General features: G+C 41.8%; 1 protein-coding gene across 1 annotated transcript; it reads right to left on the bottom strand.

Moving 5' to 3' along the window:
* Positions 1–1,579: 1,579 nt before the first annotated feature.
* Positions 1,580–15,396, bottom strand: rorcb (RAR-related orphan receptor C b). The gene is made up of 10 exons (XM_063219457.1): positions 14,975–15,396; positions 9,838–9,923; positions 9,290–9,431; positions 8,499–9,008; positions 8,038–8,159; positions 7,447–7,579; positions 6,348–6,455; positions 5,794–5,904; positions 5,145–5,257; positions 1,580–4,510 (listed from the first exon to the last, which is right to left on the bottom strand). The coding sequence occupies exons 1-10, from the start codon at positions 14,979–14,981 to the stop codon at positions 4,349–4,351; spliced, it is 1,494 nt and encodes a 497-aa protein (XP_063075527.1). The 5' UTR covers positions 14,982–15,396; the 3' UTR covers positions 1,580–4,348.
* Positions 15,397–17,522: the final 2,126 nt, after the last annotated feature.

Consider the following 17,522-nt stretch of genomic DNA (forward strand, 5'->3'; position numbering starts at 1 on the left):
GGCTCTATTGGGGAGATATGTGCTTGATTTCTTTGCAATGAATCTTGAAGATATTTTAGGCATGGATTAGCAATAGCATTAAGATCAATTTAATGTACAGTAAGAACCATTACAGCAGCACAGCTTCTGAGAATGTCAAATTAACCACAACCATTTCACTGAACATGCATACATTTTAACCAAAGGTTATCCAAAAACAAAAGTAGCCTATTGTTATGAAGCATGACATGTTGTTTATGGAGGACGAAAATTGGTTATGAACTGGATTCATATAATATAATATATTATAATAATATTATAATAATATAATATAATATAATATAATATAATATAATATAATATAATATATAACCAGTTATGGGACTGTGTGTGTATAATCTTATTAGGCCTCAAGGTGCAGAACCTCTTGAGTGATGATTGGATCACTTAAGCCTGGTTTATGCTCCGAAACTAGGCTGACGTGCTGGTATCCATTGTCCATTTTCACAGTGTGCTCATCTATTTGTAGCTGTTGTAAATGTAAAGGTATATCTTTCTATCCATGGAAGTACATGTGATTAACCGGACAACTGTCTATTGTTCTTATATGATGCAATGAGTAATGTTGGGTTGCATTAAAACGTACACCTATGTGTCATCAGGAAAATACTGTTTGTGTAGGCCTAGAGGAAGGATGGGAAATAAAATGGAAGGATTTCAACACATTTGGTTCTTCAGTGTTTGTGTTTGCTCCATTAATAAGGGTGAATGGTGAACTGACTTCAATAGATAGATAAGGATCGAGGAACACAACAGGTCAAAGGAAAACACAAATGCTCTTTGAAAGCACTTCTCGAGCTCTACAACATATTCAAACAACATGGAACACAACAGTCATCCGAGTATGAATTATATGATAAAGTGTAATTATATGATGAAATATAAAAAATTGAATATAAGAAAACGTATAATCTAAAATGTCCAATATCTTGTCTAAACCTAGCGTGCAATATCAACACCTGAAATTTCTATGTTTGGTTCTCCAGGACTGTGAGGGATGTGAGTTGAAGGCTGAAATGAGTTGTAATAACGTAGTAATAGAGTTAGGCAGGGCAAGCTTGGTTTGGACAAGACAAAAGGTGCATTTTTTGTCCCATAGGGCAAAGGAGCAGGTCCATCTTATTTTATCTCCAAAACAACTGTTTTGTAACCCCATGTTTGGTCAACTGATAAAATTTGTATATAATACTACAAATAGGACAACAACTTATTTTTAGACAAAATTGAATGTATAGTCTTTTGTCTTAGTAGGGTAGCATTACAAAAAGGTTAGGCTTACATTTCCGTATCTGAGTTCTTTCCTTTACCGAGTCATTTATTGTGGATTTAGCCTTTTACCTTCATTGTAGGTAGCATGAAAAATTACATCACTTAAAAACCTCTATGATTCTAAATAAGCATATAGGAAATGCACAGAAAAATAGAACATGAAAAGCCTTTCGCTTTCTGTTTCAATGAGTGGACCATTTAACCCAATGTGATTCTGCCAAAATATGAACAGCTAGACGTTGCAAATACTATATCCTAACCCTAAACCCCAACATGCACTAGTCGGCGCGCACCTCCACACACACTCTTCAACAAAAAAATGAAAGACAATTGCTCTTCATTTACTTTTTATTTGTTTTTAAAGTAAAAGTATCCTATATCTTATACAATTCAGGCTCAAAGATCCCGTAATATATGCAAAAGAGAGAGGAAAAGTCTTTGACACTTTGTGATTGACATTCACAAAAATATATAATATATATATATCTAGCTACTGGACACAGTGATCAAGGATAAAGGGTCTCCTACTCGGTGCAAAGTGTGGAGTAGACTATGTGAGGCCTGGTGGAACAGAGACCAGCTATCTCCCTGAGTGTCTACGTTTGGTTGATGCTTTATTTGATGCATCCAGAATATTCAGATTAAGAAAAATAAATGAAACAAAAAAATAGACGATACAGACAAGGTGCTCAGGAGAAACTGAGGTGCTAGTGAGGTTGTGCTGTGTCCTCTCTCCGACTGCCAGAGAGAGAATCAGCATGTCAGCGAGCGTTCACAACCCACGCCAGATTGGTAGAGGAGTAATGCAATTGCAGCAATTGCACAGTCAGTATTTACAATTGAATGATCTAAATGCTGCATCCGATTTTTGAAATCAATAATGCCAAATGTATTTTCCCATGGAAAGTAATGTATGTCCGTACCAAAACCTCATGATTATAAGGTGTTTGCACTAACGCCTATGTTTTTTTTTTTTTTAAAGCAGTGCTTTATATTCTCTTTAGAGCAGTGCTGCTGGACTTGTAAATGCAGAGTCAGGGGGGTAGCTGACATCTCTGTCAACTCGTCAGTTGTACTGAAGTACATGTGAAAGAACAAGAGGACAGAAGGACAGGAAGTGGTCCAACAGGCTAAAGGAGAGAGGAGCCTACATTTACAAAATATTACATTGAAAATCCTGCAGTTGTCTTAACACGGAGGCGTCTTGACCCAGTCTGGTAGTGGGGACTGTTCGGGAGTCTACTTGTGTCAACTGCAGATCGTATAGGTTAGTATGACATTGTTTATGAAACCACAAACTAATATAAATGCTTCTTCTCCTAGCAGAGTCCCTCCTCTTCTCACATCGCGTCATGATGTGAGACCAAGATTGTCCAACAGGGTCAGGCTGTGGGGTCGGGGGCGGGCCGTCTACAGTACGTATGCTGCTTCTGATAGGTCCATATGTTGCCTCCAACAGCACCGAACCCTTTGCCTTCATGTCAACAACAAAAAAACCTTTAAACAGAGGATTCTCGTCCATGGTTCAAAACATAAAACGTTAATTCTCCAGTTGTCCCTCTAAGAGACTTCCATGGCAATGTCTCTGGAGGGTTGTTATAGGCAGAGTCAGCAAACTGAAGAGGTGAAAAACCCCTGAGATCCAAGGTCAACATAGCAACAAAATCAGAACTGTTTATGAGGTCTTCAGAAGTCACTTTTCTCCATTTCCGCTGGAAACTCAGCTTCCTCCTCCTGTGCTTCGGCTTTCTCCTGTTTCTCCTGTCCTGCCTCTTGTTTTACATCACATTTCCCTGGAACCTGAGGTCACTAAACAGGCCTAAACCCTGTTTTCGATCTCTGTCTTTCTTCAAACTGACCAGGTGTCCTCTATTATGAATCACTGACGCTTTCTTTCTCTCTCTCTCTGCTAACATATTTTCATTTATATACATTCTTTAAAATAATCATTTATAAACGTATGTATAAATTAAACATAGCTATTTCTCACTTTTTGTATAAGTGGCATGTTGAGGGGAAAAGGATATGGGACTGAGGTTTTCCATTGCATTAAAAAAGAAAAATAGAAACAGCACCAAACACTGAATGAACAAGTGGCTGTACAAACGTGTTCATGAGTTAATTATAAGTGCTTTTACATTTAACATAAGTGACTGACTTACTGAATGTGTGTGTGTGTGTGTGTGTGTGTGTGTGTGTGTGTGTGTGTGTGTGTGTGTGTGTGTGTGTGTGTGTGTGTGTGTGTGTGTGTGTGTGTGTGTGTGTTTGCATGCATGTGTGTGAGAGAGGGTGTGTTTTTGGGTGACAGCCCAAGGTAATCAGTGAGTTTCCTGGCTCAATATGGCCTCCATCCGTTACATCTGTACTGTAACAAAGGGAATACTGTGAGAATGTCTTGGTCCCTTAACGCGTGCAGAGTCACTGGGGTCCAGTGCTGTGTGCCCAGACGTTTTAAACTAAATGAAATTTAGTTTTTTCTAAAATGAAAAGGTTTGCAGGGTTCATGACATGACGCACGATGCAGGACCAAAAGTAAAAGTCTATACATTCGGCCTTTCTGTGGGAAAGTGCTACTGCATGGGGCTTACATTCATGATGAGGGCCAGCAGGGACAGGGAGGGCAGAGAACTGAGCACCATCCAGACAAGTGCTAGGCATCTCAGCTACATAGACAAGGAGTGAGTGAACAACACACTGTAATGTGGACTATTGGCACAAAGGCCCACTATTGTCTCTCTTGTGTGTCTTTAGACAGCTAGACGCATTTTGATGGATAATGTCATGGCCTGCTGCAACAGTGATTGGTGCTGGAACAAACAGATAAGAGAGGTGTGATGGTTGACAGTTTAAGGGTCTGATTGTCACAGAACTAATGCTGGTTAACTGAGTTTCACTCAATTGGAAGTCTTCTTTTATCAATGGTTTTACTTCCCCTATCCTATAAACACCACCTCTTTGCCAAACTCTCTCTCATTCCTAGTTCTCTCCTGCTCTCCCTGTCTCTCTACTCCCTCTCTGTCTTTCTCTATCTACCTTGTGTTTAACTGTTTGTGGAATCAGGGAAGGCGATATCGCTGCCAAACACTTCTCGGTAGAGTGGAGGAAAACTGTGGGCTGTCTCGGGGTGAAGCAGGCGGAAAAACTCCAGCTTGTCAATGTGTAGATTGCAGATAGACTTCATCTGGGAAAGCTTTGAAACCATCTGAAAAATAACAAATGATAATACGTGTTTATTACACATTGAATGCCAGAAATGTAACAATGTGTTTTTTTTTGCTCCCATGAGTTGAGTGCCAACAATGTAATAATATGCTTTTCTTTTAGTTTAGTTTTTTTTTTAAACTTGGAGATTCATAGTTTTCCCTCATGATTTTGCACACCAATACAACCTACTGGAGGCTGAGAATCTCGCCTTTTAGACAAGCTATGATAAACTATGAGTCCGTAGATCTAATTCTATTCTAACTATTCTGTGGCTGTCCAAAAATAAACATAAAAAATAATCTAGACTGCTGCCAAAATTCCAAAAACAGTGTGACAATTGAACACGTAAAATTGCGCACATTAATTACATCGAAAGTATGCAGTGAAATTAAAATATATAGATTATTATATAATTAATATAAATTCGCATTTATTTTAATTATAATAATTATAATTATTATAATTTATATAATATAAATTATTTGCAAGAAAGCAAGGCACGCGCTCATTTCTTAGACAAATTGAATAATGCCATTGCCAGCGCTGTTATATGATATGTGACACATATAGACAGACGTGCTCATGATTCTGTCACAGTGTTCCAGCTTTAGTGAGCGGGGGGGGGCATGTACCTTCTCCAGTTTCTCAGCGGGGGCTCCAGCCATATGGAGACTGTGCTGCAGAGCCAGGTATGCCTTCTCCTGCAGCTTGTGGACCTGCTGGGTGTCTGTCAGCCAGGGACGATCTACAAGAGGCAGGGAACAATAACACAACAATCTTCAAGCCCTGTACAGTATACATTCTTGACTCTTTTTTTTTTTTTTACATTACATTACACTTAGCTGACGCTTTTTTGTTTTATCCAAAGCGACTTATAGTTAGTTAGGTACAGGGTATTGGTTACAAGCAATGTGGGGTTAGGTGCCTTGCTCAAGGGCACTTCAGTCATGGATGAAGGTGCTGCTGAGGGCGGGATTTGAACCTGCAAAACCTCTGACCTAAAGACCAGTGCTTGAACCATTGAGCCATGACTGCTCCGACTTTTTAAACACAGTGAACTATAATCAGTGTCCATCCCTGCCCATTTCGACACTCATCAGGGTCTAAATCCAGTTGCTAGTCATGTTAATGGTAATGCTAATTGCTAATGTTAATTCATGCTAATTAGTTTTTCTTCAATATCTTGTGAACAGAACGTCGTAGAGACAGTGCTAACACTGTACATATTTCAAGATGCATGATGCACATACACAGCTGCAAATGTCGACTTTGTGTACTGACCTGGAGACAGAAGAACGGCAGCACTGAACAGAGCCATCTCCTCTTCCGACAGCTGCAGACGGCTCAGGCCCTTGGCCAGGTCAAACACCTCGTTTACAAGGTCATCACAGCCTGCACAAAAACATGCAACACACAAACACAGATCAAGAGAAGGGTTAGAGGAGGTCGAAAGAATTAATACATTTGTCACTAATAGGACACACCCTGTGAATTAAGTCCTAAGTGCAGAAAATAGTGCTTAACCAAGGTTTCCACAAAATTAGATACATTACATTACCAATGTTGTCATACTGTGGTGTTCCACAAAAGCATAGGTGTAGTAAGCAGAGATAAATAACTGGCCTTTTTAAAGGTGCACTGTGTAAGATTGTGGCCAGAGTAAGTATTGCAACTATGCTGCTCATTGAAACTGTGCTGTCTACTGCCAAATTTGATCTTTTCATGAATATTTACTAAATAATGAACTAATATTCATTTGTATGGTAAGTACAGCAAGTTTTCCCGCTTGTAAGTGACATTCACATAAACAGCAGAGCCTGTAGAACAGCACTCACCTAGAGCCTTGAAGAGGTGAGGACTGGCAAACTTGCCATCGAAAAACATAGTGTTGTTAGAGGAGCTGTACGCCCGGCAGACACGCACCAGTAGCACCTCTAGGCAGCCTGCAGAGATTCCCCATAAACAAAGAGAACGAGACAGAGAAGAGAGAGAGAGAGAGAGAGAGAGAGAGAGAGAGAGAGAGAGAGAGAGAGAGAGAGAGAGAGAGAGAGAGAGAGAGAGAGAGAGGGAAGCGGGAGATGCTCGACCGTGCAAAACATACAGAATGCACATGAAATTTTGATCCAAATTAAAAGAAATACAATAATGTGAAGTTGTTCGAATAAAACCAAGTTTGAAATAGGAGAACCACATTCAACCAACGTGAAGTTCGAACATTTCATCAATATTGAATATTTATATATAGTGATATATAGTTATATAGTTAGATATATAAATATATAGTTATATACAGTGAGTGTTTAGAAATAGAGATGAATAAATAGAGAGGTTTTGAAGAAACAAATAATGGATTTTAGGAAAGGAATTAAGTTTTAAAATTGGTAAAATGCAAAAGAGAGCACATAAAGAGAGAAGTTTGGGAGACAAAAAGGAAAAAAGAACACACATTAACTACTGAAATATTACTGCTTTCAAAATGTCAGTGCATGTCTGGTAGTGTTTCCAAGAAAGTGCGTCTGTGACAATATGTGTGTTCGAGAGCATATCCTGACTGTGTATGTTCTGCTTTGCGGTTGCCACCTACCTTTTTCTGGACAAACAGGTACAAATGAGTCATGCAGAGGCACCCTGTTCCCTGCTATGCGCACATTTTTGTGTGTTAAATGACGCAAAAAGACACAAGGTGAAAGCATGCACAGCTACCCTCCCAAGGCAAATAAAGACTCCTCCTTTTCCCGCCTTTGAAGAACTAGACTAACTGGTACATTTCCTTTGAGTGACTCGTGTTTTCTTTTTGTAAAGGGTGAGATATTTTGTTGTGTACGTGCATGTGTGTGTATGTGCATGTATGTATGTGGTGTGTGTATGGGTGTGTGTGTGACACAAAGAGAAAGACACAGTGCAAGTCAACATGACGTGGTGATTATAACTGACCTGCTTTGAGCAGGATGATCTGGTCATTCTGGCACAGGTCCAAGAAGCCGGTGATGCGCTTGGCAAACTCCACCACGTACTGGATGGCATGGGTGATGTGGATGGCACAGCGCTGCCACATCCACTCCGCAGACTGAGGGAGGGAGGGAGATTGAGAGAGAGAGTTGTCACATATCCATCTGGTACAATTGCTGTGGAAAAGAGTGTGTGTATGCATTACATTACATTACATTACATTAAGCAGACGCCTTTGACCAAAGCCACTTAACAAGGAGGATGTTCAAGCAAGTACAGAGTCAGCACAGTAGTATACAAGTAATTAGTGGCAACATTTACATCATAAACAAAGACATCTAGGCGCAGTGTACAGTTGCAACACTGACAGCGTTGTCCAAGACATGGTAATAATGCGTGGATATGCGTGTGTGTGTGTGTGTGTGTGTGTGTGTGTGTGTGTGTGTGTGTGTGTGTGTGTGTGTGTGTGTGTGTGTGTGTGTGTGTGTGTGTGTGTGTGTGTGTGTGTGTGTGTGTGTGTGTGTGTGCATGTGCTGTAGCCCGACTGAATGGACGTAGAAGAGTAATGGAGCTCACCTTGCACTGGAAGCTGCGGGTCTCCTCGAGTGTGTACTGACTCCACGTGAGCCTCCTCAGCTCCTCGGAGCTGTACTGACACGTCTCCAGGTGGGACTTCACCACATTTTGGGTAATGCGCTCTACACAGACACACACAAATACAGACAAATGAATTTCCACTCGAGCATTCAGGCACTTTACATACACTACGTACATAAATTAGCGATTGAGTAAGATCTGATCCAAATGTTTCAAACTTCACAAAACTTTCAAACAAACACACATTCACACGGACAGTCTGAAGCCTGTGCTCAATGACCAGGTCCAAACACAATTACCAGGTCCACACACTCACTATGCAGGAAATGAGTATGAGGATAGAGTAAGACCAGCCTTCTCTTTTAGAGCATGCATCAAATCTATGCGAATGCAAACCCATCACCTTCCCTCCCCAGCTCGCTCCCGTCATTGCGACTCACCTATGTCGAGCAGGGAGCAGTCGTCGGGCAGGGCCCCCAGGGGCGAGTGCGTGAGCACTCCGGTCTCCGCCAGAAGCTGGTACTCGTGTTTGACCGGCGGACTGCCCCCGTCGCCCATGTCCAGACTGCTCTGCCCCGGCGAGCTCTGATTGGAGGAGCTGCTGCCGGCCTCTCCGCTGCTGCCGCCGGTACTGCCGCTCAGCATGTCCAGGCCGCTGCAGTACTCGCTGGCCTCCTCCGGGGTGAGCGGCAGCTCGAAGAGCATGTCGGGCAGCGTGGTGATGTCGTCCAGGTCGCTCAGCGTGGTGGTGCTGGAGCCGCCGCTGCTGTAGGAGCGGCTGTGGCCGCCGTCCTCACCGCTGTCATCTCCGCTGCCGCTGCGGCCCCCCAAGCCGCCCACCCCCATCACCGTACCCCCGACCGTACACTCGGCCTGAGACTTCTGGTGCCTCTGCACCTCTTCGTACAGGCTGTCGCGCTGCTTCTTGGACATGCGTCCGAACTTCACCGCTGCAAGAGAGGAATGCTGAGATTAGGCCTATGGTTCAAGCAGTGATGTGAAATTGTATGGGATTGACCGAACGGGTTATGCTGTGAGGGTGAACATTAGAACATGCTAGCTTCATGTAACAACATTGACATGTCGCTGTGTTACATGTTGAATATTTGAATAGTTTATTTCAGATATTTCAACTGTGACAGGAAAGCTTGTTCCTCCCCCTCCTCCCAACACATGACAAAGATTTGTAATGTTATCTGTTTGAAATGTCTTGGACATCACTGATGCTCACCATCACGGCTCATGCCCAGTGCCAGGCACTTCTGCAGGCGACAGTGCTGACAGCGGTTACGGTTGGTGCGGTCGATGAGGCAGTTCCTCTGTCGTGAGCACGAGTACATGGCATTGTTCTGCTGGCTGCGTCGGAAGAAACCCTGCAAGAGAGGTCAGACAACGGAAGATGTTACATAGTCCTAATGGCTTTAGGTTTCAATCAAAGCACAATAAAGATGTCCTGTAATTGGACTCACAGAAGATTCCAGCATGGTAATGTTGAGTACTCCAGAAACTATTCCATATTTCATAAACTCTCATTTCATAGGCCTTGGGTGTCAACCAATCTACAGAATAGCATCTTACTAAAGGATGTGTCAGAATTCCGCATGGCCAATAGAACTATATAACTGATTTTAAAACTCTTCAATAAATAAAATGGCCTGCGAGGAATTTCCTTTTTAAGGTCTGTTAGACTTATGATGTCTGAGTTTCAAACTGGTCCTCAAAACATGCAAGCAGGCAGAACTCTCCTTCTGACAGTAGGTACCACATGCCTGTTCTTACCTTGCAGCCTTCACATGTGATCACGCCATAGTGGATTCCTGAGGATTTGTCCCCACATATTTTGCAAGGTATGACTTCGATTTGGGCTGCAAAAAGAGACATGAACACAATAAGCCTGGATGCATAAGACCAGTACACATGTCAAACAAAGTAGTTAGCAAAGCAATCATAACAGCCACAGAAAAACAACAATGTTTTGACCGAACAGTATGTACTTACAATGAATTCATGCAAGTATTTTGACCATAGCAAAGAATGAGCAGTGCACTTGGCTACATAAAATACAGAGAGGTTGATGCGTGCTTAACAGCAATTCACCCTTTGAGCATTGAAGCTGTACTTTATGCAGGCCTTCTTTGTTTTTGTTTGGTATGTTAAAGCCACACCAGCCTGTTCACTTATGTCTCTAACCATTTCTCACGGTGAACAACTCTGTCTCCCCCTAGTAGTAGTCAACACTGTTGTTAAAATGCATGTGAAACAATGAATTCCTGCATCTTAAGGTCAGGAGACAATAATCATTCACCCATTAAGGACTCATTTAAGCATTGGTTGGCTTGCTAAGGTGATTAATTAAGACACTTTACTTTTAAACTTTTAAATGTTAAGGGGGGATATGATGAAATAACCCTTATTTTCTGAACTCAATTAGTCATGGGGATGTCTTATTCAATCATTATGCAATTCCTGCAGATTCACACGACCAGTTGACCAACGCTTACTTCCTGTGGTGTTTTGCTACCATTTCAAAAACATAAAAAAATCAAAATGGCACACTTCAGAAACACATTATGGCCTTTTTCATATCATCTTGGTTGTAAAGCCATTATTTAGTCTGCCTATGATGCATTTCCATAGCACGTTAGATGTTTCTGTGGGTGCGTGAGAGTTGAGCTGCTCCACTTTAAGACACTGTGTCCTTTCCTCTGTGACAGGAATAGCCTGGAGTCATGTGTCAGTCAGTGCAGTATCCTCTGCCCAAACACCTGCAGACTACACTGTATGTCAAGACCTCAGCTGCCTGTTAGGTAACACACGATAATCAGAGGAATTTTCATATCTGCCTGCCATTCCATTGCCATATTAAGTTATCAGTCAGTTCAATCTTAAAAGACGTAATGAAATTCCCCTTGAGAGATTGTTGTGATTACTATTTGCCTTGATGACGGGTGTGGTACATTAAAAAGTAGGGATCACAGCTCCCCACCAACATAATAGTGCTACAGGCAAGAAAAAATGTCTCTGTCCTCCATTTTGTGCTACTGTGTCGCTCACAATGTCAGCTGAAAGCAATGGCCACGATATATCGAGGCATGCGATGGAAAAATCTGTAATCCCATAAGAAGCGCTCCCTTCCCCCTCCCCCTCCCGCGCTCTGTTCATGGTTATATAACTGCCGTCTGCTAACATTCCACAAACACAGTCATTGAGGGTTGGTCAGTCTAGCAGTGCTGTTACTCCGCCCCCCTTCGCCCGGGCACTGGCTGGCTCCTGAGTGAGAGATCTCTGAGTGGCTGCGTGAGGTGTCATTTAACTTGACTGGGCTGTCAGCCCATCTGGATGAGCTGTCCTACTGACACACTTTCCCACTGAAAAGGGGAGGGGAAGGGAGGCAGGCGAGCATTCACCATTTGAACATGCTTTTCTTTTTTTCACCTTTTAAGGTGGAACGGTAAAGGACTCCCCTCTTTCTATAGGGCAAATACTATGAGTAATGACAGTAATTACAACACTGAAGTTGTACTCATGAATGATACGATTACTGTTGGACAAATTAGAATAGCAAAAATATTTCATCTGGCTACAGCTCCTCAACATACATACATACTTATGCTAACTATACAGTTTTTTTCCTGGTCTATGTAATATGGCATACTATTGCAAAATGTCAACTCTGTAGCCATGGATATAGCTACCCGAGCACATGCAGTACAACACAGATAATAACAATAGCCATATAGATGAGCACAAGAAGCCTCTCATTGCAGAGGAAGAACAACTTCTCATGAAACTTGTCCAGATGCAAAATAAAAGAACTGGAACGCAAGGTCTCACTGGTGCCCATGATGTCACAGCTGAGAGGGAGAAACGGTAAAAAAAAGCCAAATTACCCGTCCTTAACTGGTGATTTTTACTAGCCTTGAAGGGACACATAAAATGTGGAAAGTTTACTTTTAAAAATTATTGACTACCACAGTAAAGCCACTTGAGACTTAAATGTCTGGTTCTGCCGTCTTGAGCAGGGGTAACTACAACCATGTTGCCGTAGTGCTGTGGTGTACAGCCATGTCCGGGCATGTTTCTGAAGCAACAGTTACGACCAGAGAAAACGATTTATGTGCACTGGTCTCCAGATGTGTAACGACACTTGCACAGCACACACAGACTCCTATAAAAGCATGGCATGTTAACTACAACCAGCTTTAGGACCAGGGTTCAAAGCTGTAAAATTATTTCAGGGGTTGACAGTTTGGGAAACAATGACTAACAAAACATGATGTGACTTGTGCTACAGAGAGCTATGTTACTGTGTATTATTATACTATCAGCGCCATGCAAATATCAATAGAAATCTACATAGCCAATGTCTGGATGGAAATATACAAACATTATCAACATGTAATAAGGAAACTGATGTCATCAAATCTGATGACCTATCGGTAAACGTTCAACCTACTTTACCTGAACATAAAATTACTTATCTTTCTGTGTAATGGGAGCTTTTTTATGTATGTGAATATAGTTCTTGTATCCATATCAGGGTGTTATGATCAGGTAGCTTCCCTAATTACCCTTTGCGGTGAGCATTACCTATGATCTTGCCTATTTTTGGTTGCTAGGAGTTGGAAAGGTCATACAAACACATATTGGACTTTTGACCTTTTCCTTCATCTCCCAGGCTACAACATACAGCTATAGGCTATTGGGCATGTCCTTTTCACAGATAAGCTACCTGACTGTACTATTTGCCTATAGGTTTTTACTCTCATAGAAATTATGGCTTTTGGATAGCTATGGAGCATCTCGACTTGTTCATGATTACTTCATGATTTTAGACCTCTAGCGAGTTATGTGGTTGTTATTAGCCTCGATCGCAACCGGGCAGCAGATTTGCCGACCACAACGTGGTCTGCTTAGTCGTAGAAAGGTGGGAGTAAATGCTCAGCAAGCAACGTGGACAGAAATTCACAATACACATCAGCTAGATGAGTACCAATGAGGAGAGGCTTCTGACGTGATAGGTCCCATGCCAGTGCAGCAACGTGCAGCTTTAAAGCAGTTCCCACAATGACTTGACACCATGTGACATGACTGCAGAGCATAAGACACAGCCATCACCATCGTCATGGACACAATTTCTAGCCAGAATGCATTGTAATTTCGCAGTGGGTATGTGCGTTGCACAGACTGGTGTAAAATGCACCATCAAGAACGAGCCCATTTTTTTCTGTGAGGGTCAGGAAATTCGCTATTTTTTTAGGCTACTCTCACATTTTCTGAGAAGCAACTCATGAGTGGAAGAAGTAGGCCTACACTTGAGCTAAAATACATGATTATGTTTATTACACTTTAATTAAAGGTGCGTAAGATGGTGGTCATAGTAGGTATTGCAACTATGCTGCTCATTGAAACTGTGAATACAAAGGAATAAACTAATAGGCTATTTAGTATGAAGTACAGTAAGTTCAGCAGCTAAAAATGCCTAATTCTGGAAATTCAAAATGGCAGACCATGGAAAAGTTCCCCCTGTTCATGTATGAAAAGTGTAATTTTCCCAGTCATAATGAATGGTTAGAATTTAATGGTGGTGGTAAGTAGGGCCTATTTGTTTAAAAATGCAACATTTGTGAATGGGCAGCATGAATTCTGGAAATGAAAAACTAAATATATTACACAGTGCACCTTTAAACAAATGGGCATTGATAGGCCTACAACAGGTCTACACCACTACACCAAGCATTGCTGAACCATGACTGCATGGCAGCACATTGTTGGTTGTGAGGGTTATGGCCATTTTAACTTGCCATTCCATGTGAACTTGGGAATTTAGTTCATGATTTCTATTCACTGAAACTTGTTAAATACCTAGTAGACATATTTACTTTTCGTGGGCACATTGGTAAATTAAGTGACCTTTCTCATGCATCAACTTCATCAATGATCAATATGGTTTAATTCAAACCACCAGACCCTGTGGTGCTTTGCAAGTAAACCGCGTGGGTTTGCACGGTGTCCTAGTGAAGGCCCGCCCCGTTTCCTCCCTCCCCTCCCCCCGCACCCCCCCGCGGGCACTGTGTAATGTTCAGTGACATAACTGGGTCAGTAGAACAGCTAGCTCTTCACCGCTCACACAGCCTGCCATGCTGGAACCCGAAAACAACAACACGCTCGCGACACGCGACCTAAGGAGTTGCCGACCGAAATGCGATCGAGCACAGAATTAAAAGATTCTGCCTGTGGTAAACCAATCAACAAATTGATGTGTTTGCTTTGGAATCAAAATGACATCCACCTATCCTAATTTTTTTTCTGAACACAAGGGCTTTGGCACACACTGTCCTTTCCCATAAAACATAGCCTACGGATTTGTTGTAACACTATGAACAAGTGGCCATAAGGCTCGATCTTATTCTTACACTCAGATGTTTGTTTATTTTATTACAAGATTCACACCAAAGACACCTTGAAAATAATTTGCAGTCTGGACACTGGATATAGACACGACACATTCAGGCCTGAACACAACATAGAAACTTGCATAATGCTTGACACTATAACCTTTACAAAGCAACATTGTATCCTGAATGAGAACACATTCAAGCCAAGTAGGCATTGCACTCCATTGAAGGTGAATAGTTTTCAGTCAGCAGTGCAGGAGTCAACCTCATGGTCTTTACGAATAGGGCATACAAGTAGACCTTCCATAGAATGTTTATTACGGCCGATGTTTTATTATAGGCTAATTACAATTGAATTAGTCACCGTTCTGCAAGCCAATCCAAAATGGCATCTGACGTTTTATACATTATTTACCCAAATTGTATGCATAGACTAGCCCAGATAAGGACAAATAAAGACGTACAAAGTCCATACAAACATGACAAAGTTGGAGATGACAAATAAAGGGTTGGCTTACCTCTCATTTTGATGATCTTTGGGTTGAACTCCACAACGTGAAAAAAATGTCAAGTTGGCCAGCTAAGTGGCTAACGTCAGATAGCAAGCGGAGTAAAACCTTTGCGCCCCAGAGAGGAGCATTATCGACAAGAAATACTGCAAAAAGAGATTGATCTTCGTCCTCTAGCCGACGGGATTATTTGCGAAACTTTTGATAGACGATTACTGTAATGCGCCGCGCAAGCTTCAACTGCAACGTCGATGTCGTCGCTCTGATCTCTCCTCCTCCCTTTCCTATCCTCCAAGTCCTTCCCCTCTTTGAGCTTTCCTCTCACTCTACCCTGCTAACCTACTTTTCGACGCGTGGACTCTCACATGATCTCACTCTGCTGGCTCATGCACGCTCCTCTTGGGGGCGCGCATCTTTCTCGCTCTTAAGGTGGACTTGTTCTATAGTTTTACGCAGATTTTTGCGCACAGTTTTGTAGTTGGACTATATGTTTCAAAACAGAGACAGTTGGTAACACTGCAATCACAATAAACTCAGTCACAATTGGCCCTAAAGCATAAAAAAACATGGCGTGTGGAAAGTCGTCCAAATGTGATTTTGTAAATAGCCTACTTCAATTCGTCTGAAGTCGTTTGCGTAGTCCTGTAACCGAGCATTTATGCTTGAGACTAACAAATTATTTGACAAGGCGTCCCAAAGTCAGCATTCAATGTGATCAGTGTTTGTCAACATAGGTTATGTAATCTGAATTGGAATCATATTATGTGCCTTGGCTTCTTGTCTGGACATCTGGAGGCTGGAATTTGGATCAGTCTCCCTTGACTGTGGATATTTGATGTGTAAAAATCATAGATATTGTCTAGGCCTATCCAGTCTATTCTGTTGCCGTAAATGCCGTGTTAGTGCAAAACAAGGTGTGCATATAGTTATTAGCACATGTTGCAGTTTATTGTGTAATGACTCTTTTTTTTACTGTACTTTGTGTTGTTTTCGTCAAGTACAAGTGATTTGCATTTACTGAGGAGTGCTGATAAGGCTGCAACCGCTGGTTACAGGATTAAATGATGCAATTTTCTGGCAGGCTGTTATGAAACGGGTAGAAGGGGAGATTACAGTAAGTAGGTTAGTAGAGCAACTTAGAGTACACAGCAGGCTTCACCAAGCCCTCCCTCCCGTTCTTCCCCTATCCAATTCCCTCCCTCTCTTGCTTTCCCCGTCCCTCTCCCTCACATGCACACACACAAACACACAGACACACACACACATGTGCACGCGCACACACACACGTTCACTCACACTCCCTTTCTTTCTTTCTTTTTTTCTTGCTCCCTCACTCTCTCACTCACTCACTCACTCACATACTCACTCACTCGTGCACGCACACACACACACACACACACACACACACACACACACACACACACACACACACACACACACACACACACACACACACACCCCTTTCGGCAAACCCAGTGCACTCTCATTTGCTTCATTCCCAAATCCAGCCCCCCACGTTTATTTCTAGATCTATTGGCACATGCATGGTGTGGATTTGAATATTTAGGTCAAACAAAATGGTGCATTCTTTTCACAGACTCACAGACTAAAATGTGTTTGAATATGGAGCTCCTAGGCTTTTGATATTTTCTGTCCGAATCGTTTGTTCTCCTTTTGTAGCCTCTCACAGCTCACTGTTACTAGTAGCAACCGCCATGACACTTTGACCCTACCCCTTACATAAGTGCTGTGAGACTGAGGTGCTGTTTCCACGTAGCAGGATATTTTTAAATGTGGATATTCTTTTCTCCTGTTAAGCTGGAAACGCAACATGGGGATAAAAATAAAAACTCCATTGTAACAAATGCTTTTTACCCCCCTAAATGGGATATTTTTAAAGCCTGCTTTTTTAATGTGTGTGTTTTAAAAATCTGTTTACGTGGAAACAGAAGGCCACAATCAATGTAAACGGGAGAAAAAAATATCCACATTTTGAAATATCCTGGAAACAGCTCCTGAAACAGAGGGGAGAAGCAGGAGAGAAGAGACAAGCACTGGTAGGCATTGTACATACTCAGTGATCAGCAGCTGTTTTTCTTCATTATCAATCATCATCATCATCATAAAACGGAAGTTAGTGTAGAGGTGCTCAAGACAGTTTGTGTGATAAGTAGGTGAGGAAATAAATGGAAAAAACACACTCAACCCCTAACAAACTGATAGTCCTACAAAAGGTTTTTTCATGGATTCTATTACTATTGGACATGCTAAATGACATACTAAAAATCTAGAAAAATCTGATTTTGGGAAATGGGTTATTTTCAACATGACTGCCAGAGGCAGAGGGTCTGGAGACACTACAGGTGAATAGGCCAACATTTTCAACTTTCAACCACGAAACTTTACCCGGTGATTACTCGCATGAGAAAAAAATGTATTGCAAGTTTTCTGAACTATTATGTTTAAATATGGTAATACACTATATCCAGGGCTCTAAATTAACTTTTTCCACCACCAGCCAATTTGGCTAGTAGACATTTTTTCTTACTAGCCAAAT

The sequence above is a fragment of the Engraulis encrasicolus genome, chromosome 16, assembly GCF_034702125.1.
Source record: "Engraulis encrasicolus isolate BLACKSEA-1 chromosome 16, IST_EnEncr_1.0, whole genome shotgun sequence".
In the NCBI taxonomy this organism is placed as follows: domain Eukaryota; kingdom Metazoa; phylum Chordata; class Actinopteri; order Clupeiformes; family Engraulidae; genus Engraulis; species Engraulis encrasicolus.

Excerpts from the sequence above, each read along its gene's own strand:
- rorcb (XM_063219457.1), bottom strand. Across the intron at positions 8,160-8,498 it reads CTGCTCCCTGCTCGACATAG|AGCGCATTACCCAAAATGTG; the intron begins GTGAGTCGCAAT and ends GTGTCTGTGTAG. Across the intron at positions 7,580-8,037 it reads CCCGCAGCTTCCAGTGCAAG|TCTGCGGAGTGGATGTGGCA; the intron begins GTGAGCTCCATT and ends TCCCTCCCTCAG.